The sequence below is a fragment of the Giraffa tippelskirchi genome, chromosome 5 (assembly GCF_054371585.1).
Source record: "Giraffa tippelskirchi isolate mGirTip1 chromosome 5, T2T-mGirTip1v1.2.pri, whole genome shotgun sequence".
Taxonomy (NCBI): domain Eukaryota; kingdom Metazoa; phylum Chordata; class Mammalia; order Artiodactyla; family Giraffidae; genus Giraffa; species Giraffa tippelskirchi.
In genome coordinates, this window is record NC_137279.1 from 127,334,511 (window position 1) to 127,358,864 (window position 24,354).

Consider the following 24,354-nt stretch of genomic DNA (forward strand, 5'->3'; position numbering starts at 1 on the left):
GTTTCTAAGCCCCCTTTCACCCCCAAATCTACACACATTGAAAACTTGACACCAGAGCCCAGAGTTAAGCAAACAGTAAGTTTATAAGTCTTCTTGCTTTTGACCCATCCACTGGGGCAGCAGCCCTGATCCTCTGCCCTGTTTTGCCATTGAGTCTTTGCGGTTGGTGTTCCTCAGACTCTTCAACCTTTGTGATTATCCACAGTGCTTGATCCTGGATAAGTTTGAAAGCTACGATGATGAATTTCAACTCACTCAGCGAGCTCTGTCCCTGCTGGAGGAAAACAGGTTCTGGGCTGGAGTGGTATTTCCAGACATGCACCCCTGGACCAGCTCCCTACCACCCCACTTGAAGTACAAGATCCGAATGGACATAGATGTGGTGGAGAAAACCAATAAGATCAAAGACAGGTGATGTTTCAGGAGATCTCAGAAGGCCCTAGGTAACCCCAGTGATGTATGAGGCAAGGAAAGGGGACTCCTGTGGGCTCAGGCCACTCATCTCCTCCTGAGACAGAAGGGTCACTCGGAAAGGCACAGAAAAGCACTTTGGTATCAAAGAACTAAGCTAGACAGTTGACCCTGTTAGTTGGTGGGACCAGGCGAATTCAGCTACATGTGTTTACTTCCTCACCTCAGTACTTGTCCTTGGCTGGCCTTCAAGCAATTTGGAGATGAAAATCTCTAGGTATTGGGTTATCTTCACAGAGATCCTGCAAATGAGGTTTCACCAGAGTCACTGGGAAATTACATTTGTTACAGAGTAAGGGATTGAAACTGGGCTCAGCCTATACATCAATAAAATTAAATCAGAGGAAGTAAGATAATTTGTAAACCTCAAAGTAGAGTCCTTGAATGAAAGCCATTACAAATCATGCTGAGGCTAATATTCATCATTGAGATTTAAACTGTGACCTAGAAAACAGAATCAGAGAGTGTGGAAAAGTTCAGGAGAGAGTTTCAGGAGAGTGAATGCCAAGTCCCCTCGTGCTTATGATGAGTGAGTTGTCCTGTCCATTCCCATCTACATCCCTTGTCCCTCTCTCTGGCTTCTTCTCAGGTACTGGGATTCTGGCCCCAGAGCTGATCCTGTGGAAGACTTCCGATACATCTGGGGAGGGTTTGCCTATCTGCAGGACATGGTTGAACAGGGAATCACGAGGAGTCAGGCCCAGGAGGAGGTTCCAGTTGGAATCTATCTCCAGCAGATGCCTTACCCCTGCTTCGTGGATGACTCGTGAGTCGGAGGTCCCAGGTCCCCTCCAGGACAAGCTAATAGGTTTCTGGGGTGAAGGGGAGGTGCTCCCCAGGCTTCAATCTCTTTGGAGAAAAGTCTCTTTGGAGAAAAGTCTCTTTGGAGAAAAGTCTCTTTGGAGAAAAGTCTCTTTGGGGCCTGGGGCCAGCTTGGGGAGAATAGAGCTCTGATTGAGGAACCTGCCCTGCCCCCTCAGCTGCAGGCAGGGCCAGATGGATAAGTAAAGTGGGAGAAAGGAGTTGGTGTTATGGGTAGAAAAGGGAAGGTGAAAATTAAAGCAGGGAAAGTGAGGTTGGGGGAGGGAACACAGGCTTTTAAAATTTCCACTATGTAATATGTTTGGTATGTGGAAGAGTTCAGGTCAGAGTGTTTGCCCAGTGATTGCCAAAACAGCAAATTAGGATTCTGCATCACAAGTAGGTCCGGTTCCTAGGAGCCTTGGAATAATGCAGCTCCTTCCCTAATTAACATTCCCATGATGTGTGCTTAATGAAAAGGTAGAGGGGTGTGTTGGATGAGCTTGGACCCCCTTTCCTGTCCACCCCTATCCCCAAGCCTGTACATTTGCTGGCCAGTAGCAAGACATGCAAGTATCCTACTGTTTTCTGAACATGCATTTGGGGGTGGAATGGTAGAGGGAGGGACAAAGAGGGAGAAGGGGCTGGGAAGGCTCATTTACTGTGGTGGATGGGGGCAGAAATGTCCCAGGACGGGAGCAGAGATCTGCAATTGGCTTAGGGATTCAACTCCTAGAAAAAAAACTGGCAAGTTCACCACAGTGTATATGTGAGTCTGTGGGGTCCAGGGAGAAGAGGAATGTGCACAGCCTGAAGAAAAGAAGAGTCAAATTGCCAGCTGGCCAGGTTGTAAAAATAAAACCCAGTGTGAGTGTAACACCTTAGTCCAATCAGTTCTTCTTGCTCAGCTCTGCAAAAGACTGAAAGAGATAAAAGGGGCTGTTCCACAGTCAGTTTAGGGTTGGACAATAGGCAGAGATGGGAAATGGAACCAGGAGCAAAGCCCAGTTCCACTTTTAAGATCAGAATAGGAGTGACTGGCAGGGAACTGAGATAGACAGTGAGGAGGCAGGAATTCTGGCCATTCAATGTGGGAGAGCCCTCTGGTGGCAGGTCCCAGAAGGGCAGACTTTATGAATTTATGATTCTCTTCCTAGAGCCATCTTAGTGAAACTCTCCCACCCTGGAATTGGGCCCTTACTGTGTTACTCAGCAGTTTTCAATAGATAATAACCTCAAGGGCTTTACTAGCAAGGTCAAGCATAGAGAAAACATATGTAATGTTCACACTAGAGTAATTCCAGAATACCAAATTTGCCCTGCTTGCTGGAATGAATATCCATGAATGTACTCCATGAGTATAGGCTGGTGGAATCAGTGACCATTGAATCACTGATTGATTTGTCAGTGGGTCAGTTGCCTTCTAAAAGTGCCACAGTGATTAGTTATTTTGTGCCTCTTCCTGTATAACTGAGGTTTGATCCTCCAGGGTAGGCAGTGTTTCACTGGCTGACCCCTTGTGAGCTCAATTAATGATCTCACCACAACCAGTTCCCTTGGTCCACCTTCTTGGACTTCAACATCAGTTAGCATGTATCTCTTCCAGTCACATCCCATATTATCAGTCCTTTCCTGGGAGATCTTATAAGAAGCTATATAACATATATAGTATGATTTAATTTACATGTTTTATGTATAGAGAGAACTCATCTGTACTAACCAAAAAGCTAACTGAGATCTTATAAAGAATGCTGTGTAATATACATAGTACAATTTTATTTACACATTTTACTCACAGAGTTTTCATTAGGGCTAACCAAAAGGCTACCAACTTGCTCTAAGGAAAAAAGTAATCCTTTGGGGCTACCCTAGTGGCTCAGTTGGTAAAGAATCCACCTGCCAATGCAGGAGACCCAGATTCAATCCCTGGGTTGGGAAGATCCCCTGGAGGAGGAAATGGCAACCCACTCTAATATTCTTGCCTGAAAAATCCCATGGACAGAGGACCCTGGTGAGCTACAGTCCATGAGGTTGCAAAGAATCAGACACAACTGAACAACTAACATACAATTTGGAGGGGGGGAAGAGTGCAATATATTAAAAGATTCAAGTCCATTGAATGCCCACTGGAGATTTTTCTGCCTTTTCCCTCCACCTGGGCTTCATTCTCAATACATTACTTCATTACTCAAACATTTACTCTATCTCCACCAGGTTCAGGGCAATCTACTGTTCTGCTTCTCTCCTCTTGCTTTAGTTTTATGATCATCCTGAACCGCTGTTTCCCTATCTTCATGGTGCTGGCCTGGATCTACTCTGTCTCCATGACTGTAAAGAGCATCGTCTTGGAGAAGGAGTTGAGACTGAAGGAAACCTTGAAAAATCAGGGTGTCTCCAACAGGGTGATTTGGTGTACCTGGTTCCTGGACAGCTTCTCTATCATGTCGATGAGCATCTGCCTGCTGACGATATTCATCATGGTAAGCCAGATGGAGAAGGTCCAGAAAACCTTGAATAGTTTTGTTCCTCTTTACTCTCCTTCCTGTTAATGAACTTGTACCTAGATTAGTCATCTCACCAACAATGGTAGCATGACATGTAGCTGCCTTGCCATTTAGGCCAAGGTGGAAGACAGAGAGACAAATTCTTCCCCAAGGAGCCACTGTATCAGAGCATCTTCCCTGTCCACACTTCCTGCCTGGGGAGCCACAGTCTATTAATAGATAGATTCAGTTCAGTTCAGTCGCTCAGTCGTGTCCGACTCTTTGCAACCCCATGAACTGCAGCATGCCAGGCCTCCCTGTCCATCACCAACTCCAGGAGTCCACCTAAACCCATGTCCATCGAGTCGGTGATGCCATCCAGCCATCTCATCCTCTGTCGTCCCCTTCTTCTCCTGCCCCCAATCCTTTCCAGCATTAGGGTCTTTTCCAATGAGTCAACTCTTCGCATGAGGTGGCCAAAGTATTGGAGTTTCAGCTTCAACATCAGTCCTTCCAATGAACACCCAGGACTGATCTCTCCTAGGATGGACTGGTTGGATCTTCTTGCAGTCCAAGGGACTCTCAAGAGTCTTCTCCAACACCACAGTTCAAAAGCATCAATTCTTCGGTGCTCAGCTTTCTTCACAGTCCAACTCTGACATCCATACATCCAACCCCATTACATGAACTATCTGGAAAAGCTGCTGTTAGCAGATCCCAGACTCTGCTAACGGGGTGGTTGTATGTGCAAAGGGTTCTCTCTTTTCAAATACAGAAGGAATGAATGTAAGGAGTGTTTTCTTGGGATTACTGTCCCAACCACTAGCTGGAGTGGAAATGTGGAGAGCCTTTTCAGTATATTAGGAGAGGAGATCTGCACTGTTTATTAATGACTGTGGTGGTCACTCCATTCATTGCTTGACCAAAGGACATTCTGATGCCTACAAAATCCTGGATAGAATTTGGAGTCCATCCTTTCTCAGTGACAGATATTTTATCAATGCAGACAGCATGCATAGGTCATCGTCCACAAATTTACAGCTCCCATGCAAGCTGAACTTGTATATAAAACTTTATTTCATAATACCCTTTTGTGCTTCATGTTTAACTCCTTCACAACAGATGACCTTTTGTACTTGTTAAGTGATGGGACATAAATTTAGGTAGTTTTTTACATTTATTCGATGGGATTTAGTATAAGGCTTAGACTTCAGGCTTTGCAAGCTTCTGATAACTTGTTGTGCCTCTTTGCCATCATGCTATTAAGAGCTAAGCAATATGTATGCTGATGCATAGGCTCTGACTAAGTGTGTCGCTTGTTATGCTGGACCATACCTGGTGGCTACTTGATCCAATAATGTTCCATCACATATCTTGGCCAACCAACACATATCCAGTTAAACCAAATCCTGTCCCTTGTCTTTGCAGTAAAATGTACTAAGTCTGAATGGTTTTGGTGTAAGTGTTGCATTGAGATTCAGTGAGCAGTGGCTTTAGCCAAACCTTGGGCTAGAGCCCTATCAAAACCAATGCTGATTTTGAAGTCAGCCTGCTCAGTCTGACCAGACCCAGATGTAGCATTAAATACCCAAAGAGTCCTGGAGTTCCACAGAGAGGAGAGGAGAAGCTGAGTAACTTGTGTTCCTCTAGGGATCTTTGTTCCTTCCCACCCTTCAGTCTACTCTTTTCCTCACTACTAAGACATTTAGTGTCCTTGGAATCAAAGGAGTCAAAATACATGAGCATCTGACTCATGCTAAATGCATAAACATGCATGACACCTTGTAATGGCCCTGAGACTTGTTGCTGCTAAGTGGCATTGAGATTTGCCTCCCTAAGAATGGGCATTAAGACTTCAAAGCTTTTAGGACGTGAGGTAAAGAATGTTTATGAAGACTTTCTTGTACAAAGGGGTTTCTCCTTGTGGGAACCAGGGCATTGTTCCAGTGATGGCGGAAACAGAGCTTTCCACAACAAAATAGGATTTTCCTTTGAATGACGTTCTCATCTTTCCCCTGTCCTTACTTCCCACCGCAACTATGCAGGAAAGAAGCTGGAAGCTGGGACAATGGAAGGGTTCCATTGTTATTCAAGCTATTAAGAACAAAAAAGAAAAGTGGTCATAAGAAAAAGCCAAGGCCAACGACTTTCATCTCTTGTCTTAAGTCAATGAGAAATTATATAGCCTAGAAGTTTGTAGGACCTTACTTTGACCTGAGATAAAAAATTGATTTCATTCTTTTGAGATTAACAACCATCTTAAAGTTCTTCCAGCCAAAAGCCATGTGTTCAGTCAGGGATTTGCTTTTATTGAGTTGCATGGGATTAAGGATAAGGAGTGAGACTTCCAGGGTAATGTGGAGAGCTCTTTCATACAAAATCAGGCCTCTGAGTCTTAATTATGATTTTACTTAGATTTCCTCAAAGTTTGCTTTTAGTTAAAAGCATGGCTCTCTTCCACCTCCTTTGCCACTTGTTTTATTCCATTTTTCAATCTGTTCTGTCAGTGCCCAACAGGCACGACAGCATGAAGGAAGAAGAAATGGTAGCAGCCGGAGGTAAGTGGCACATTTTTTTTGTATTCAAATCTTACATGCCCATTACAGATATTGCTCTAGAGGAGATAATGGCAACCCACTCTATTATTCTTGCTTTGAAAATTCCATGGACAGAGGAGCCTGGTGGACTACAGTCCATGGGGTCACAAAGAGTCACACATGACTGAGTACACACATCAGTTTCAGTTTCACTTCACTTGCTCAGTCGTGTCTGACGCTTTGTGACCCCATGAACCGCAGCACGCCAGGCCTCCCTGTCCGTCACCAACTCCCAGAGTTTACCCAAACTCATGTCCATTGAGTTGGTGATGCCATTAAACCATCTCATTCTCTGTCGTCCCCTTCTCCTCCTGCCTTCAACCTTTCCCAACATCAATGTCTTTTCAAATGATCAGCTGTTTGCATCAGGTAGCTGAAATATTGGAGTTTCAGCTTCAACATCAGTCCTTCCAATGAACACCCAGGACTGATTTCCTTTAGGATGGACTGGTTGGATCTCCTTGCAGTCCAAGGAACTCTCAAGAGTCTTCTCCAACACCACAGTTCAAAAGCATCAATTCTTCTGCATTCAGCTTTCTTTACAGTCCAACTCTCACATCCATACATGACCACTGGAAAAACCATAGCCTTGACTAGAGGGACTTTTATTGGCAAAGTAATGTCTCTGCTTTTTAATATGCTGTCTAGGTTGGTTATAACTTTCCTTCCAAGGAGTAAGCGTCTTTTAATTTCATGGCTGCAATCACCATCTGCAGTGATTTTGGAGCCCCCAAAAATAAAGTCAGCCACTGTTTCCCCATCTATTTGCCATGAAGTGATGGGACCAGATGCCATGATCTTAGTTTTCTGAATGTTGAGTTTTAAGCCAACTTTTTCACTCTCCTCTTTCACTTTCATCAAGAGGCTCTTTAGTTCTTCTTCACTTTCTGCCATAAGGGTGGTGTCATCTGTATATCTGAGGTTATTGATATTTCTCCCGGCAATCTTGATTCCAGCTTGTGCTTCCTCCAGCCCAGCGTTTCTCATGATGTACTCTGCATGTAAGTTAAATAGGCAGGGTGACAATATACAGCCTTGACATACTCCTTTTCCTATTTGGAACCAGTCTGTTGTTCCATGTCCAGTTCTAACTGTTGCTCTCTGACCTGCATACAGGTTTCTCAAGAGGCAGGTCTGGTAGTCTGGTATTCCCATCTCTTTCAGAATTTTCCACAGTTTATTGTGATCCACACAGTCAAAGGCTTTGGCATAGTCAATAAAGCAGAAGTAGATGTTTTTCTGGAACTCTCTTGCTTTTTAAATGATCGAGAAGATGTTGGCAATTTGATCTCTGGTTCCTCTGCCTTATCTAAAACCAGCTTGAACCTCTGGAAGTTCACAGTTCACGTATTGCTGAAGCCTGGCTTGGAGAATTTTGAGCATTACTTCACTAGCGTGTGAGATGAGTGCAACTGTGCAGTAGTTTGAGCATTCTTTGGCATTGCCTTTCTTAGGGATTGGAATGAAAACTGATGTTTTCCAGTCCTGTGGCCACTGCTGAGTTTTCCAAATTTGCTGACATATTGAGTGCAGCACTTTCACAGCATCATCTTTCAGGATTTGAAATAGCTCAACTGGAATTCCGTCACCTCCACTAGCTTTGTTTGTAGTGATACTTCCTAAGGCCCACTTGACTTCACATTCCAGGATGTCTGGCTCTAGGTGAGTGATCACACCTTCGTGATTTTCTGGGTTGTGAAGATCTTTTTTGTATAGTTCTTCTGTGTATTCTTGCCACCTCTTCTTAATATCTTCTGCTTCTGTTAGGTCCATACCATTTCTGTCCTTTATCGAGCCCATCTTTGCATGAAATGTTCCCTTGGTATCTCTAATTTTCTTGAAGAGATCTCTAGTCTTTCCCAATCTGTTGTTTTCCTCTATTTCTTTGCATTGATCACTGAGGAAGGCTTTCTTATCTCTCCTTGCTATTCTTTGGAACTCTGCATTCAAATGGTTATATCTTTCCTTTTCTCCTTTGCTTTTTGCTTCTCTTCTTTTCACAGCTATTTGTAAGGCCTCCTCAGACAGCCTTTTTGCATTTTTCTTGGGAATGGTCTTGATCCCTGTCTCCTGTACAATGTCACGAACCTCCGTCCATAGTTCATCAGGCACTGTCTATCAGATCTAGTCCCTTAAATCTATTTCTCACTTACACTGTATAATCATAAGGGATTTGATTTAGGTCATACCTGAATGGTCTAGTGGTTTTCCTCACTTTCTTTAATTTAAGTCTGAATTTGGCTATAAGGAGTTCATGATCTGAGCCACAGTCAGCTCCCAGTCTTGTTTTTGCTGACTTTATAGAGCTTCTCCATCTTTGGCTGCAAAGAATATAATCAGTCTGATTTTAGTGTTGACCATCTGGTGATGTCCATGTGTAGAGTCTTCTCTTGTGTTGTTGGAAGAGAGTGTTTGCTATCACCAGTGTGTTCTCTTGGTAAAACTCTATTAGCTTTTGCCCTGCTTCATTCTGTACTCCAAGGCCAAATTTGCCCGTTACTCCAGGTGTTTTTTGACTTTCTACTTTTGCATTCCAGTCCCCTATAATGAAAAGGACACCTTTTTTGGGTGTTAGTTCTAAAAGACCTTGTAGGTCTTCATAGAACCATTCAACTTCAGCTTCTTCAGCTTTACTGGTCGGGGCATAGACCTGGATTGCCATGATATTGAATGGTTTGCCTTGGAAACAAACAGAGATCATTCTGTTGTTTTTGAGATTGCATCCAAGTACTGCATTTTGGACTCTTTTGTTGACTATGATGGCTACTCCATTTCTTCTAAGGGATTCCTCCCCACAGTAGAAGATATAATGGTATCTGAGTTAAATTCACCCATTCCAGTCCATCTTAGTTCGCTGATTCCTAGAATGTCAGCGTTCACTCTTGCCATCTCCTGTTTGACCACTTCCAATTTGCCTTGATTCCTAACATTCCAGGTTCCTATGCAGTATTGCTCTTCACAGCATCGGACTTTGCTTCTATCACCAGTAACATCCACAACTGGGTGTTGTTTTTGCTTTGGCTCCATCCCTTCATTCTTTCTGGAGTTATTTCTCCACTGATCTCCAGTAGCATATTGGGCACCTACCGACCTGGGGAGTTCATCTTTCAGTGTCCTATCTTTTTGCGTTTTCATGCTGTTCATGGGATTCTCAAGGCAAGAATACTGAAGTGGTTTGCCATTCCCCTCTCCAGTGGACCACATTCTGTCAGTACATACATACACACTCACACACACACACACACACACACAGATATTGCTACTTGGTTTCTATTCTCTACTTAAAGAAACCCAGTGCTTTAGGGTACCACTACCAAATAATCAGAACCATTTCAAGAGGTAAGGCAATTTGTACCTTTATGTTCCCAAGAAAAGAACAGGACAATCTATACGTATTTGGAGTTATGCGCAAAGGGTAAAAATCCTCGTAGTAGGTCTATAGCAAAAGAGAAACAAGTAGGTTTGATCAATTTGAACATCTCAGTTTATACACTGATGTAATTGGATAGCAGGTCACTTAAAAAATAGCTAGTTGGTCCTATTTTCTACATAGCCAATCATGCTGACTAATAGACCCATTAGTTAACATGAAAGGTACTGAGTATTGTCCACAGGTTCTTTGAAATGTATTTCTATAATGTCATGTGCTGCAAGGATTAATCCACTTTCCAGTGATGTGGATTAACTACAAAGATTTTCACCAATGTGAGAGGCACATCTCAGAATATAAGTATAAATGATTAAGTCAGCAGCCCAGGTGGTGGTGGTGTAGTCTCTAAGTAGTGTCTGACTCTTGCGACTCCATGGACTATAGCCTGCCAAGTTCCTCTCTCCATGAGATTTTCCAGGAAAGGATACTGGAGTGGATTGCCATTTCCCAGGACCAAAGCAAAATGTTAAAGCTTGTTGGGTGGTCTCCCACCTCCCTCTTTTGTTCCTCATCAATTCAGTATATCACAGGAACTATTGATGCTCCAAGACCCCCTTTGCAGATCTTCCTCAATGCTTGAGGCTTCTTCCTCCACACTTTCCTCTTCCCAAGGATTTCATTACTGAACCATAATAATTATTCAATACTGATAGATAGCTTAATATGTTACCCTCCTAGGAGAAAATGGCATAATGAGAATTAAAGGACCTCAACATATTAAGTATTAAATGTGGAAAATTAGACACTAACAGGGCTTCCCTAGTGGCTCAGATGGTAAAGAATCTGCCTGAGATGCAGGAAACTGTGGTTTGATCCCTGGATCGGGAAGATCCCCTGGAGAAGGGAATGGCTACCCACTCCATTATTCTTGTCTGGAGAATTCCATGGACAGAGGGGTATGGTGGGCTACAGTCCATGGTATCACAGAGTTGGATACGACTGAGCGACTAACACACACTGGGCTCATGGGAGAGATCCCTTTGGGGCAGAGGGCTTCTAAACACATAGAAATCACTTCCTAGAGGGGTGGGGCTCCTGGATGTGGGTGGAAATTACTGACTCAAGTGGCCACTTTGGTTTCAGCATGGAAGGATCCTACATTACAGCAATCCGTTCATCCTCTTCCTGTTCCTGTTGGCTTTCTCCACTGCTACGATCATGCAGTGCTTCCTGCTCAGCACCTTCTTCTCCAGGGCCAGTCTGGCAGCAGCCTGTAGTGGTGTCATCTACTTCACCCTCTACCTGCCACACATTCTCTGCTTCGCTTGGCAGGACCGAATTACGGCCGACATGAAGATAGCTGTGGTAAGGGACCCTGAGCTTACACCTAGAATATGATGCATTCCATTTGCAGGGTATGTAGCAGTCTGAGAGGACTGGCTCACCCTTTAGGGGGTCCACTTTGCCTTTTGGCAGAAATGGACATAAGGTACAGGTACAAAAGTGGAAGTAGCCTTCATCTTGAGCAACCTAACAGTTTCTCCTCACCAAATCTGCTTGATAAGTCTGCCCTGGGAAGTAATTGAAGATGGGGAAGGAGGTGGGAGGGGCGTTCTGAAAGGGGAATACATGTACACCCATGGTGGATTCATGTCAATGTATGGCAAAACCAATAGAATATTGTAAAGTTAAAAAATAGATAAATAAACTAACTAAAAAAAAAAAAACAGTTCAGCTCATGGGTCCCTTTGTGTATCCATAAGAGAAGAACAATGGGGCCCATTTCACTCAGTTCTTTTTTTTCCCTAGCATTTGAGAAGATTCATAAGGGAGGGAGCTTCTCCCTTACTATTCTGCCTAGAAAGATGTTTCCATAAATTAAAAGTTTTTGTTTCTCTGTGAAAGAACTTGAATCAGAATAGCTCTACCATGTCTTTGTCATGTTCTACCAGGGCACTCAGAGAGGGGTGCACAAATGAGCCACTTGGGCCCTCTTCCCAGGAGAGGTCTCCAGAAATTGACTCTGGATTGCCTGAGAGACCTCTTCACAATGCCCAAACAACGTGTTTTTTTTTTTTTTTCTCTAATTGTTTTCAAATGATCTGTGTCCACTCTCATTAACCAGACTAAATAGCTCCTAAGCCCTGTAGGGTGCAAATTTCTTTGTCCTCCAGAATCTCCCTATCCATGATTCTTTGTACAATGCAGTTGAGAAAGGACTGTCACCTGCATCTCACTGGGGAAAATTTAAGTTGAACTTGTTCTCATGACTCAAGCTTATTTGACTCAAGTGCTGCCAGGGCATGTGCCTTTTATTTCTCATGTTAAATAAGAATTAATTACTGTCATTTATGGCACCAAATTTTCTAACATGATCACAATGGGCAAGAAATTCTTATGACTTTGCCTGTTGGCAGAGCTGGGCTATCTTGGTATACTGTGTAGACAGTTGGTACTTAGAAGCCACAACTAGTTCCTTGCATGTGTGGATCTACCAGGAAGCTATAGTTCTGGCTGCTCTGTGGACCAGGGCTGGGCTGAGATTTTTTTAAATGGTTTTTGTGAAGATATAGCTAGGGAATCCCTTCCTTCTGCAGAGAGACGCTCTGAACCCCATCCTGTGTCCTGCAAACTAGTGGTAGGCCTCCCAGCAGAGCAAGTGGGAATATCTCATCCCTCTGTATGTGTGTATGTGCTTTCTGCCATGCCAGGGAGCAACTGTGGGGATGTGGCTGGGGAACTTCCTCTTTAGACTTTCTGCATACCACCTATTCAGCTACTTGTGCTCTTCAAGGAGATTCTAAGAAAAAGATTTTCCTTAGTCTGGAAAGGAGAAAAGGTGATAGTCATTATAACCTGGGTTTTTTTGGCCTAACATTGCTCAGGAGGTCATGAGACAATATCCTGTCTAGCCTTCTAGTCTGCTCTAGAACACTGATGACTTTATGAAGACTTCTATTGGGATTCTCACAAAGCAGCTCAAGTTAGCTTCTTTGTTGTACCAAAAACTGTGAGATTTTATGAAAGAGGTAGGTAGAAGCAGGGAAAGGTAGGAAGACAAGCTTGAGGACCTTTGGTCCTTTGCTGTGTTGTGCTATGTTGGGTTGTCTTCCCTAGTGCACTGCTGTAGTCCATTGGACAGGTGAAAGGTGGCCAAGTAGGTATTGGGCAGGGGTCCCTGAGGCCTGAGAAGTATTCCCAGAACTCTCTTCCTGTGGGAAGATTGCCTTAACCCCTCCCTGGGGTGGTCTTACACCAGAATACAATGTAGACCCTCCATTGGCCTTCTTCCTACCTTGTGGGTTCTGTTGGGTTGGGTTAAAGATCCTCTGCACATCTTTCATGCCTTCTTTGCCCTACTGCAGAGCCTGCTGTCTCCTGTGGCATTTGGGTTTGGCACTGAGTACCTGGCTCGTTTTGAAGAGCAAGGAGTGGGGCTGCAGTGGAGCAATATTGGGAATAGTCCCATGGAAGGGGATGAATTCAGTTTTCTGATGTCCATGAAGATGATGCTCCTTGATGCTGCTCTGTATGGCTTGCTTGCCTGGTATCTTGACCAGGTGTTTCCAGGTAAGGGTCCTCCTCCATAGGGTAAAGGTAAGTATGTTCTTTAGTTCCTCTGCCTTTTCATTCTAGTTTAAATCTTAATCAAATGCCCCATGCTTTTGGATTGGAAAAATTAATATTGTTCAAATGGCCATACTTCCCAAAGCAATCTACAGATTTAATGTGATCCCTATCGAATTACTCCAGTATTCTGGCCTGGAGAATTCCATGGATTATATAGTCCATGGGGTCACAGATAGTCAGACACAAGTGAGTCTGACTCACTTGTGAGTCAGAAAGTGAGTGACCTTCACTTACTCACTCACTATCAAATTACTTAAGATATTTTTCACAGAACTAGAACAAATAATCCTAAAATTTATTTGGAACCATGAAAGACTCAGAATTGCCAAAGTAATCCTGAGGGGAAAGAACTAAGCTGGAAGCATAACCTCCCGGACCTCAGACAATACTACAAAACTATAGGAATCAAAACAGCATGGTATTGGAGCACAAACAGACGAATCGATCAATGAAACAGAATAGAGAGCCCATAAGTAAATCCACACTGCTGCTGCTGCTGCTGCTGCTGTTAAGTCACTTCAGTCGTGTCTGACTCTGTGTGACCCCATAGATGGCAGCCCACCAGGCTCCACTGTCCCTGGGATTCTCCAGGCAAGAACACTGGAGTGGGTTGCCATTGCCTTCTCCTAAATCCACACACCTACACCCAATTAATCTTTGACAAAGGAGGTAAGGATATACAATAGAGAAAATACAGTCTCTTTAGCAAGTGGTGTTGGGAAAGCTGGACAGCTACATGTAAATCAATGAAGTTAGAACACACCCTCACAGTGTACACAAAAATAAACTCAGAATGGTTTAAAGACTTAAAATGTAAGACGTGATACCATAAAACTCTTAGAAAGGGATATAGGCATAACACTCTTGAACATAAATTATAGGAATATTTTCCCAGATCAGTCTCCCAAGGCAAAAGAAATAAAAGCAAAAATAAACAAATGGAACATAATCAAACTTATTAGATTTTGCACAGCAAAAAAGGCATAAAGCAAAAAGACAGTCTATGGACTGGAAGAAAATGATTGAAAACAATGCAATAGGCAAGAGATTAATTTCCAAAACATATGAACAGCTTATACAACTCAACAGCAAAAAAGAAAAAAAAACAACCAAATCAAAAAATGGGCAGAAGACATTTATTCAAAGAAGAATAGACATTTATTCAAAGAAGACATACAGATGGCCAATGAGCTCATGAAAAGATGCTCAACACTGCTAATTATTAAAGAAATGCAAATCAAAAATATGGTGAGGTACTAGTCAGAATGGCCATCATTAATAAGTCTACAAATAACAAATGCTGGAGAGGGTGTTGAGAAAAGGGAACCCTCCTATACTATTGGTGGGAATGTAAATTCATACAGCCACTATGGAAGGTAGTCTGGAGGTTCCTTAAAAAACTAAAAATAGAGCTGCCATATAATTCTTCAATCTCATTCCTGGGCATATATCCAGAGAAAACTGTAATTTGAAAAGATACATGCACCCCAGTATTCAAAGCAGCACTATTTACAATAGCCAAGAAATAGAAGCAAACTGTATGTCCATTGACAGAGGAATGGATAAAGAATATATATACAATGGAGTACTACTCAGCCATAAGAAGAATAAAATAATGCCATTTGCAGTGATGTGGGTGGACCTAGATATTGTCAAACTGAGTGAAGTAAGTCAGATACAGAAAGACAAATATCACATGATATCACTTATATGTGGAATCTAAAAACATGGTGCAAATGTTTTGCTATTTACAAAAGAGAAATAAACTCACAGACATAGAAAAGAAACTTTTGGGGACTTTCCTGATGGTGCAGGAACTAAGAATTTGCACTCCCAATGCAGGGGGCCTGGGTTCAATCCCTGGTCCAGGAACCAGCTCCCACACGCCACAACTAAAAAAATAGATCCTGCATCCCGCATGTTACAATGAAGATTGAAGATCCTGCATGCCACAACTAAGACCTAGAGCAGCAAAATAAATAAATAAAAATAAATAAATATTTTTAAAAAGAAGGAAAAAAAGAAAATGAACTTATGGTTACTAAAGGTGATAGCAGGGATGGGGGGGATAAATTAGGAGTTTGTGATTAACATATACACAATACTATATATAATGTAGATAAACAACAGAGACCTGCTGTACAGCACAGGGAACTATATTCAATATCTTATAACAACCTATAATGGGAAAGAATCTAAAAGGGAATATATATAATATATAGGAATGGTGTACAGCAAAGTGATTCTACCAAAACTAACACAACATTTTATATCAGCTATACTTCAATTTTTTCAAAATCTTATTCTTCTGAAGTCTTTCAGCTTGAACTCTCAGAACCCATATTTGAATCTTAAATCCAGGAACCAAAACTCCATCAGTGAATGCTTGACTCACCTGTAGAAACAGATTCTGAATCTGATCCCTTGTTACCACCTCTACACAACCTTCTCAGTCCAAGCCTCCTCCTTCCATAATCATCTCTTACCAGTCTGTTCTCCACACTGTGTTCAGAGAGATCCTTTCAGAATCTAGGTCAAGTGGTGTCAATCCTCTGTTCAAATTCTTCAGAAGATGTCAGTGTAAGAAGATGCTGAGCTCACCTTCCCTCATAGAGAACTGAGTCTTCAGCTTCATATGGAACCATTTCCTCTTTTAAAAAAACCTAAAGTCTGGCTGAATGATAACTACACATCAGGCAAAGCAGGTAGGGGAGTCTAAGACACAGTTTCACCATATCACCCACCCTTCGCACAGTGATCCACAACCAGGAGGGATCTCAGAACCCAACACCCATTTGCTACTTGTATTCATCATAATATTGGAAGTCCTAGCCACAGCAATCAGGCAAGAAAAAGAAATTAAAGACATCCAAATCAGAAAAGGTACATTTTTACATAGTAATATTTGTAGATGACATTATTTTATGTATAGAAGACTCTAAAGACTCCATCAAAAAAACCTGTTAGAACTAATTTAAAAATTCAGTAAAATTGCAGGATACGAATTCCACGCATAAAAATCTCTTACATTTCTTCACACTAATCATGAACTATTAAATCTGAGCACCGAAGAATTGATGCTTTCGAACTGTGGTGTTGGAAAAGACTCTTGAGAGTCCCTTGGACTGCAAGGAGATCCAACCAGTCCATCCTAAAGGAAATCAGTCCTGAATATTCATTAGAAGGGCTGATGCTTAAGCTGAAGCTCCAATACTTTTGCCACCTGATGCGAAGAACTGACTCATTGGAAAAGACCCTGATGCTAGTAAAGACTGAAAGCAGGAGGAGAAAGGGACGACAGAGGATGAGATGGCTGAATGGTATCACCGACTCGATGGACATGAATTTGAGCAAGCTCTGGGAGTTGATGATGGACAGGGAAGCCTGGTGTGCTGCAGTCCATGGGGTCACAGAGAGTCAGACACAACTGAGCAACTGAACTGAACTGATGAATAACAAGCTCTGTGCCAGGAACTATGGACAAAGATCAAGTATTATTTTGTATTCTACACACACCTCAATATATCTCTTTTGGGGGAAGAGAGAGTCAAGGGACATAATTCAACCTATAACAGTGAATTCAAAGAAATATACTTGACTTTCTCAGCCTCCATTTTTTCCATCTCACTGGGCCATTAGAGAGAGGTATAATAAATGAAAATTAATTAGGTTAAAATAAAATTTGTGCATATTTCAAGAGCTTTCTTTTAGCCAAGCTAAAGCTTTAATATGTTCAACCACTATGTACTAAGCAGCACCAATGTATTATGCTCAGTAGCACAGGTTCTTAGAAAAGAAGGAGTGGAAAAAACTGACACAAACCTGTCCTTGAGGGATTACAGTCTAGCATTGGCCATAAGGCACAGGGTAACTATTAAATAAGCAAAGATAATATTCTCACAAAATCAACATTTATAGGCAGCAAGTTAAGAGAACTGGACCAGAAACTTGATAGTTTATTCTTTGAAACTCAGGTGGATCCAGTAGGATGGTATGGTTAAGATTAGTGGTGTTGGGCTTCCCTGGTGGCTCACTGATGAAGAATCCACCTGCCAAAGTAGGAGACACGGGTTTGATCCCTGGTCCAGGAAGATCCCACATGCCATACAGCAACTTAACCCGTGTGCCAAAACTATTGAGCCTTTGCTCTAGAGCCTGGGAACTGAAATTACTGAGCCCACACACTGCAACTACTGAGGGCTGTGTGGTCTAGAGCCTGTGTTTTGCAACAAGAGAAGCCACCACAGTGAGAAGCCCATGCACTACTAGAGAGTAGCACCCACTCACTGCAACTAGAGAAAAGCTCATGCAGCAGTAAAGAACCAACACAGCCAAAAATAATTAATTAATTATTTTTTTTTAAAAAAGATCAGTGGTATTAGAACCAGACTACCAACGTTGGAATTCTTGCACCTCTATTAAATTAGCTGTGACATTGGGCAGGAGCTTCAAATTCAGTGTGCCTTAATTTCCTTATCCACAAGCAAGAATAGTGATACTGCATATCCCTTTGTGTTGTTTTGAGGATTAAATTATTTAGCACATGGAAGGGGCTCACAGTTATGTTTGACACAGAAAGAACATTCAACAGATGTTAGTGATTATCATCACTATTATTATCTGGTAACTGTTGAAAAGAGCATGCTTAAATTCTTTAATTAAATGGTTTCTTGGAAAACTAATGTTAGCTAAGATCATCAGTCTTAGTGTTGCTGATTTCACACCCAAAACATGACCTTTTGAATTGAAGCATATTAGAAGAAGTAGTCTTAGAGGAAGCATGTGGATAGCCATGTAATGCTTATGAACTGTAAATATATATAGTTACAACCTGAGGTTCAGGTAGATAAATTATAGATCTTATAGAACTATGGTAAGGTTGAACTACTTAGACTTTTTCTCTTTATTTGCCTATCCATCTTTAGGGGACTATGGAACCCCACTTCCTTGGTACTTCCTTCTACAAGAGTCTTACTGGCTAGGTGGTGAAGGTGAGTTGTTTAAATTTCTTTTTAATTAAAGAAAAACAAGGTGGGATGATATGGGAGAATGGTATTGAAGCATGTAAATTATCATGTGTGAAGCGACTAGCCAGTCCACACTCAATGCATGATACAGGGTGCTCGGGGCTGGTGCACCAGGATGACCCGGAGGGATGGGATGGGGAGGGAGGTGGAAAGGGGGTTCTGGAAGGGGAAAACATGTAAACCCATGGTGGATTCATGTCAGTGTATGGCAAAACAAATACAATATTATAAAGCTAAAAAATAGAAAATAAACTAATTTAAAAAAGAAAAAAAAAAATCCGTAAAAAAAAAAGAAAGAAAAACAAATGTTTGAAATTAACTCCTTTGGCTATGTATGGGATATGTGTGCATTGTAGAGGTGGTTCTTACATGAAGTGTGAGATTCCTGATTAGTTAGCTGTCTGCTGGGGGCTCTGTTCCTTGGTGCATCATCATGGCCTCTGGGAGCCCCTATTTTGTGAGTGACTGGACCAGGGTGATGGCTGAGCATTGATAAGCCCTTGCATCCTGGTTGTGCCCAGTGGATTCAAGTGCACACTTAAAAGAAAGCCAGACCACTTGAGAGTGCAAACGAGGTTTACACCTTCTCAGTTTAAAGCAAACAGATCTAGAGAATCGGGAAAAGAAAGTTGTGGTACATATACACAATGAAATATTACTCAGCTATTAAAAAGAATGCATTTGAATCAGTTCTAATGAGGTGGATGAAACAGGAGCCTATTATACAGAGTGAAGTAAGTCAGAAAGAAAAACACCAATACATTAGATTAACACATATATATGGAATTTAGAAAGATGGTAATGACGACCTTATGTACAAGACAGCAAAAGACACAGATATAAAGAACAGACTTTTGGACTCTCTGGGAGAAGGCAAGGGTGGGATGATTTGAGAGAATAGCATTGAAATATGTGTATTACCATATGTGAAATAGGTAACCAGTTCAAGTTCAACGCATGAAACAGGGCACTCAAAGCCGGTACACTAGGACAACCCAGAGGGATGGGATGGGGAAGGAGGTGGGAGGGGGTTTCAGGACCAGGGGACACATGTACACCCGTGGCCGACTCAGATCAATGTATGGCAAAAACCGCCACAATATTGTAAAGTAATTAACCTCCAATTAAAATAAATAAATTTAAAAAATAATAAAACAGACAGATCTAGAGACTCACACAGAGGAAGGAATCCATCTTCTGCTGTGTCCCATCGTGTGCTTTTTTAGTCCTCTCCACTTTTCAAATGTAAATAAATTTATTTTCCCAAAGCAAGAAGTTTATTTTCCTGGCATCCAGAGGCTGGGGCAAACTCCCAGATTCCCATAGTGTTGGTCTTTCTTGTGATTGGGAAAGAGGGTTAAAAGGACATTTGCCCAGAATGGATCATAGATTAAATTTACCTTTCTTCCTGAACAGGACAGAAGCCAAGGGAGAGTTCTAGAAGTGGGGGGTAGAGAGGGGAGCTGTGGACTATAGACTCCTGTGAGGAATGAGGAGATAGATAAATTCCAGAGCTGAGAGCTGGGGGTACCCCTGGAGCTAGGAGTCTCTGGAAGCAAAGGAGATGCTTTCCAATCTATTTGTTCCTTACCTACTTGCTCTTTACTTTGTATTATTGGGCCTGCGCCAGGATTTAGCCTTTAAGCACTAAGATAAATGTTTGTTTTCTCTAGGGGATTAGTCTAGGACCTTTAAAAGGTTTGCAGTGGGGGTTGCCTTTTTTTTTTTTTAATGATTCAAACAAACAACATTTCAACAGCTTAGTGGTTTTTTTTTCCCATTATGTTGCCTTGTCTGTCTTTCTTGTCTATCTAGTAAACTTTCAAATTTCTACTATAATAAAGTTATAACCTATCATAAATGGGAATTTTCAACACAAAAGTCTGTTCCTGAAATGTTTCTGATTTCAGTGAGTATCAGGACTTTGTGGGCATGTTTTTCCCTCTATGATCTCAACAGTTATGCTGCCTCTAAAAAGAAAAATCTTAAGACAAATGTGCTCCTTCAAAAATGAGTCACAAGTATTTTTGCCAACAGAAGCTAAATATTTTTCACCTGTATCACAGGCTAGACTGAAATAGATTCCTAAATTTCTCTAAAATTAGAAAAGAGCTGAGTTTTTCCACCTAATCCCCTCCTTTCAATGAAGACATGGAGCCCAAGAGATATCTAATGTCTAACTCAGTTCCTGTTGGCCATTTTGGACAAAATCTGGAATTGGGACATGCATTTCCTGGCAAGGAACTCACTCCAGTGACTAGGAGAATATTTCCTCCTGCTATTTTATTGTTATACATTTAATGCAGTATGATGGCTAGTAAAGTGATCAAAGGGATTGTGGGCAATAGATTTAAAAGTCCTTCAGACAACAGAAGTACCAGAGGGGGCCAGTCCCTGACCAGGGCCCTGTACACGTCACTCCACCACACAGCCTGCAATCTACAGATAGCAGTGTGGACAGAAGAGGCTTTGGTTGACTGCAGCATTAGAACATTCACCCTGCTCGTGTATGTGCACCTGTGGCCCGAGCCTTTAGATGTTTGGCGACAATGGTTTCCTCCTGCCTCTGCTTTCTTCTCTGGCCTGCTTGTTTTTCTGCTTCTCTTCCCCTTTCAGGATGTTGTGATGTCCTTTTTTTCAGTTAATGAATATATTTTTTGTATTGGAGAATAGTTGCTCTATAGTGTTGTGTTAATTTCTAAGTACAGCAAAGCAAGTCAGCCACATGTATCTATATATATGTCCCCTCTTCCTTGGATTTCCTTCCCATTTAGATTACCACAGAGCATTGAGTAGAGTTCCCTGTGCTATATAATCTGTTCTCATTAGTTATCTATTTTGTCCTTTGAAACCAAATGTAAAGTTTGCAAAAAGTACCTCTGTGAGGGCTAGGGGTATGGGTGTTGTGTGAGTGTGAGAATATGTGCGTGAGTGTTTACACCACAATTTGTGCAAGCCTGTACAACAGCCAGGCTCAACTCTGATGTTAATCCCCAAATACTTGAATGCCCATAAAAGTATTGATAAATTTCTCAGGTAAACAATGTCTCAGTCTGCCTGCCCATCATATTAGCTTGAATGGACTTTTACTGAAGATTCACCATGACTTTGACATGTTTTGGATTGGAGTGAAAAGTACCATTAGTGAGCTGAAAAAAAAATTAACCCATTTTAAAGTAAAGCCTGGTTTTAATTTTTTTTAAATCACAATTTCTGACATTGTGGGCTCCACCTGGCATGTTAAGAGGTTGAGTCAAATTCCTATTACAAAACTCCCTCTGCACTCACCAAAGGTTGCCAAATCAGACCTCTAGGAGGCAACCCCTCTCCCCAGACCCTGTTGGAACTTCACAGCCCCACAGGTCAGAGGTTGGCAGAGCCCTCCTCGGGGCTGGTCCTGTCAATGTCAACCTGGCCTTCTGAGGGAACTGTGCTTTCCAGCTATGGTAGGAAACTCTGCTCCCCTCTTCTTCTCCTGTTTCCTGTCTTTCCTGATTCTCAGCCTTCACCAGGAGAGTAACAGTGGCTTCTGGTTTGTGCAGGGTGTTCAACCAGAGAAGAAAGAGCCTTGGAAAAGACAGAACCCATAACAGAGGAAATGGAGGACCCGGAACACCCAGAAGGAATAAATGGTAAAAACAAACAAACAAACAAAAGAAAAACCTCTCAATAAAGAATGCAGAACAGAGGCAAGAGAAGGTTCAGAATAGTGCAAAGGGCAAGAGCAGAACACCTCATGAGTGGGGTGAAATGGAACCCAGGAAGCTGACTGTCTCTCTTGACTGGGGTTGAACCTGATACCTTCTCTAGGGTCCAGCTGCCCATGTGTAGAATGAATGGTCCAGCCAGACATTAACACATATTTCCTGGAGAAAGCAAATCCAAAGTATGTGGTGTGTTTGTGCCCTTGTTAGGCAAACCCCCAGTGAATTGCACAAATGTGCTGACTTCCGAGGATTTAGCAAGAACAATAACTTGGGTCACTGGGACTTCAAGCGGATATGAGCTATAAGGAAAGACAAAAATAAATGCTCCTGTGCACAGGGGGAAAGAGTCTAGAGGAGCTGACTACACTTCATTCGTGATTTACAAATCTAGAGGTCCATTCATTCAAGCCATCTAAAGCCTTTCCTGACCATGGAAGTTACTTAATAATTCCTCAACTCATGGACCAAGTTTGCAAGTGTTCTCTTGGCCTTTGCCTCCCTTACCATCCCTCTTGAATCAGTTCTGTCCTGGTTCCCCCCACCCCCCACCCCCACCATGTTCTTCATTCCTTAAGCATATGAATTTCTCTAGAATTTCTCTGTGGATACTGAAATGCTCTGCTATTGTCACCCTGGGTGCAGAGAGACAGCATGGCCTCTGGACTTCACCTGATGTTGCAGGAGAAGGTCTAGCCTCCGTGTGTCTGACCCACCCCAGGTGCCATTTCACAAAGCTGAGGTTGGAGACCTGTGGTTCCTGCAGTTTCCAGTCAGCAGAACCTTTGGGAAGATCCTCCTCCCAGAGTGGAATTCCAAGACCAAAATCAGGGGGTGGGGGTCCAGTCCCACCTCAATTGTCAGCAAGGCCAGGGGAGGCACAGAGAGAAGCAGCATTGGGATTTTCCCTTCCCCCCTTTTCTTTGGCAGGGGAGTAAGTGCTCAGAATTACAATATTAAGGTGACAAATTAAGTAACACATATAAATGAAAAGTGTTAGTCAGTCAAGTCTGACTTTGTGACCCCATGGACTATAGCCCATCAGGCTCCTCTGCCCATGGAATTTTCCAGGCAAGAATACTGGAGTGGGTAGCCATTCCTTTCTGCAGGGGATGTTCCCAACCCAGGGATGCAACCCAGGTCTCCTGCATTGCAGGCAGATTCTTTACCATCTGAGCCACCAGGGAAGCCCCATCACTGTATTGTATGAACTAAAGCAGGGAGAGACTCAAAGCCAGGGAGAAGTGGACACCAAGTGGACCTCATACTGGAGTGGGGTATGGATTTTAAAAGTGGGGGGACAGAGTTTGAGGGACAGTGGTGAGAAAGAGTGGACTGTCCTACCCTAATTGGAGAAACTGGAGCTCTGAAAAGCAAGTAGTCAGCTTTAGTAGAGTTGACTCAAAGGTGTGAGCCAAGGTGACTAGGAGAATGGACATAAGATAGTCTGAAGGAAAACACTGGGAAAGAGAATGAGGAGCCTGAGATGTTCCGAGAAATTCCTGAGGAAATCCCCTGCAGACTCTCAGAAATGAGGGCCTGGGACAGAAGGCTGAGCTTAGGGCTAACTCTCCATACAGACAATGAGCGAATCTGCGTTCAAATCCCAGCTCTGCCACTCATAAACCATGTGACCTTGATTGGGCTCTTGATATCTCTGTGTCTTAGGTTTCCTTATCTGTAGAAATGGCACAGTAATATCTGTTCCCCTAAGGCTGTTTTAAGGGTGAAATGAGGAAATCTGTATAAAGCACTTGAAACAATGCCTGGCACAGAGTAACTGCTCAACAAATGTTTGACACTATTATTATCATTATGATTCTGTAGTCACTGTTATAAAGTTTTAGTTAAAGCCATATGTACAAAAGACAATAGTCTCAACAAGGAACCTTGGGTAATGTGTACATAAACGCATTGTTACATCATGTTCATTTTTTCCAACAAGACTGCTTCTTTGAACGTGAGCTTCCAGGCTTGGTTCCCGGAGTATGTGTGAAGAATCTGGTAAAGATATTTGAGCCCTATGGCAGGCCAGCCGTGGACCGTCTTAACATTACCTTCTACGAAAGTCAGATTACCGCGTTCCTCGGTCACAATGGAGCAGGGAAAACCACGACCTTGTGAGTCTTTGGTCATTTTATGGCTCTCTTCTTCCTCTATTAGCTTCAGTCTATTCTTTCCCACTCCAGGGCTTCCCCGGTGGCTCAAGTAAAGAGTCTGCCTGCAGTGAGGGAGACCCAGGTTTAATCTCTGGGTCGGGAAGATATCCTG

At 42.5% G+C, this 24,354-nt stretch overlaps 1 protein-coding gene across 17 annotated transcripts in view; it reads left to right on the forward strand.

The window, feature by feature from the left end:
• Positions 1-24,354, forward strand: part of ABCA4 (ATP binding cassette subfamily A member 4) — a 174,195-nt gene that overhangs the window by 90,068 nt on the left and 59,773 nt on the right. For 15 of the 17 annotated variants that reach the window (XM_081486239.1, XM_081486253.1, XM_081486252.1 and 12 more), the window contains 8 exons: positions 206-411; positions 1,061-1,237; positions 3,530-3,752; positions 10,866-11,087; positions 13,088-13,292; positions 18,278-18,343; positions 21,922-22,011; positions 24,029-24,203. In XM_081486239.1, coding sequence (XP_081342365.1) covers positions 206-411; positions 1,061-1,237; positions 3,530-3,752; positions 10,866-11,087; positions 13,088-13,292; positions 18,278-18,343; positions 21,922-22,011; positions 24,029-24,203 — 1,364 coding nt within the window. The remainder of the gene's footprint in view (positions 1-205; positions 412-1,060; positions 1,238-3,529; positions 3,753-10,865; positions 11,088-13,087; positions 13,293-18,277; positions 18,344-21,921; positions 22,012-24,028; positions 24,204-24,354) is intronic. The other 2 variants (XM_081486256.1, XM_081486246.1) reach the window with 1 other exon arrangement.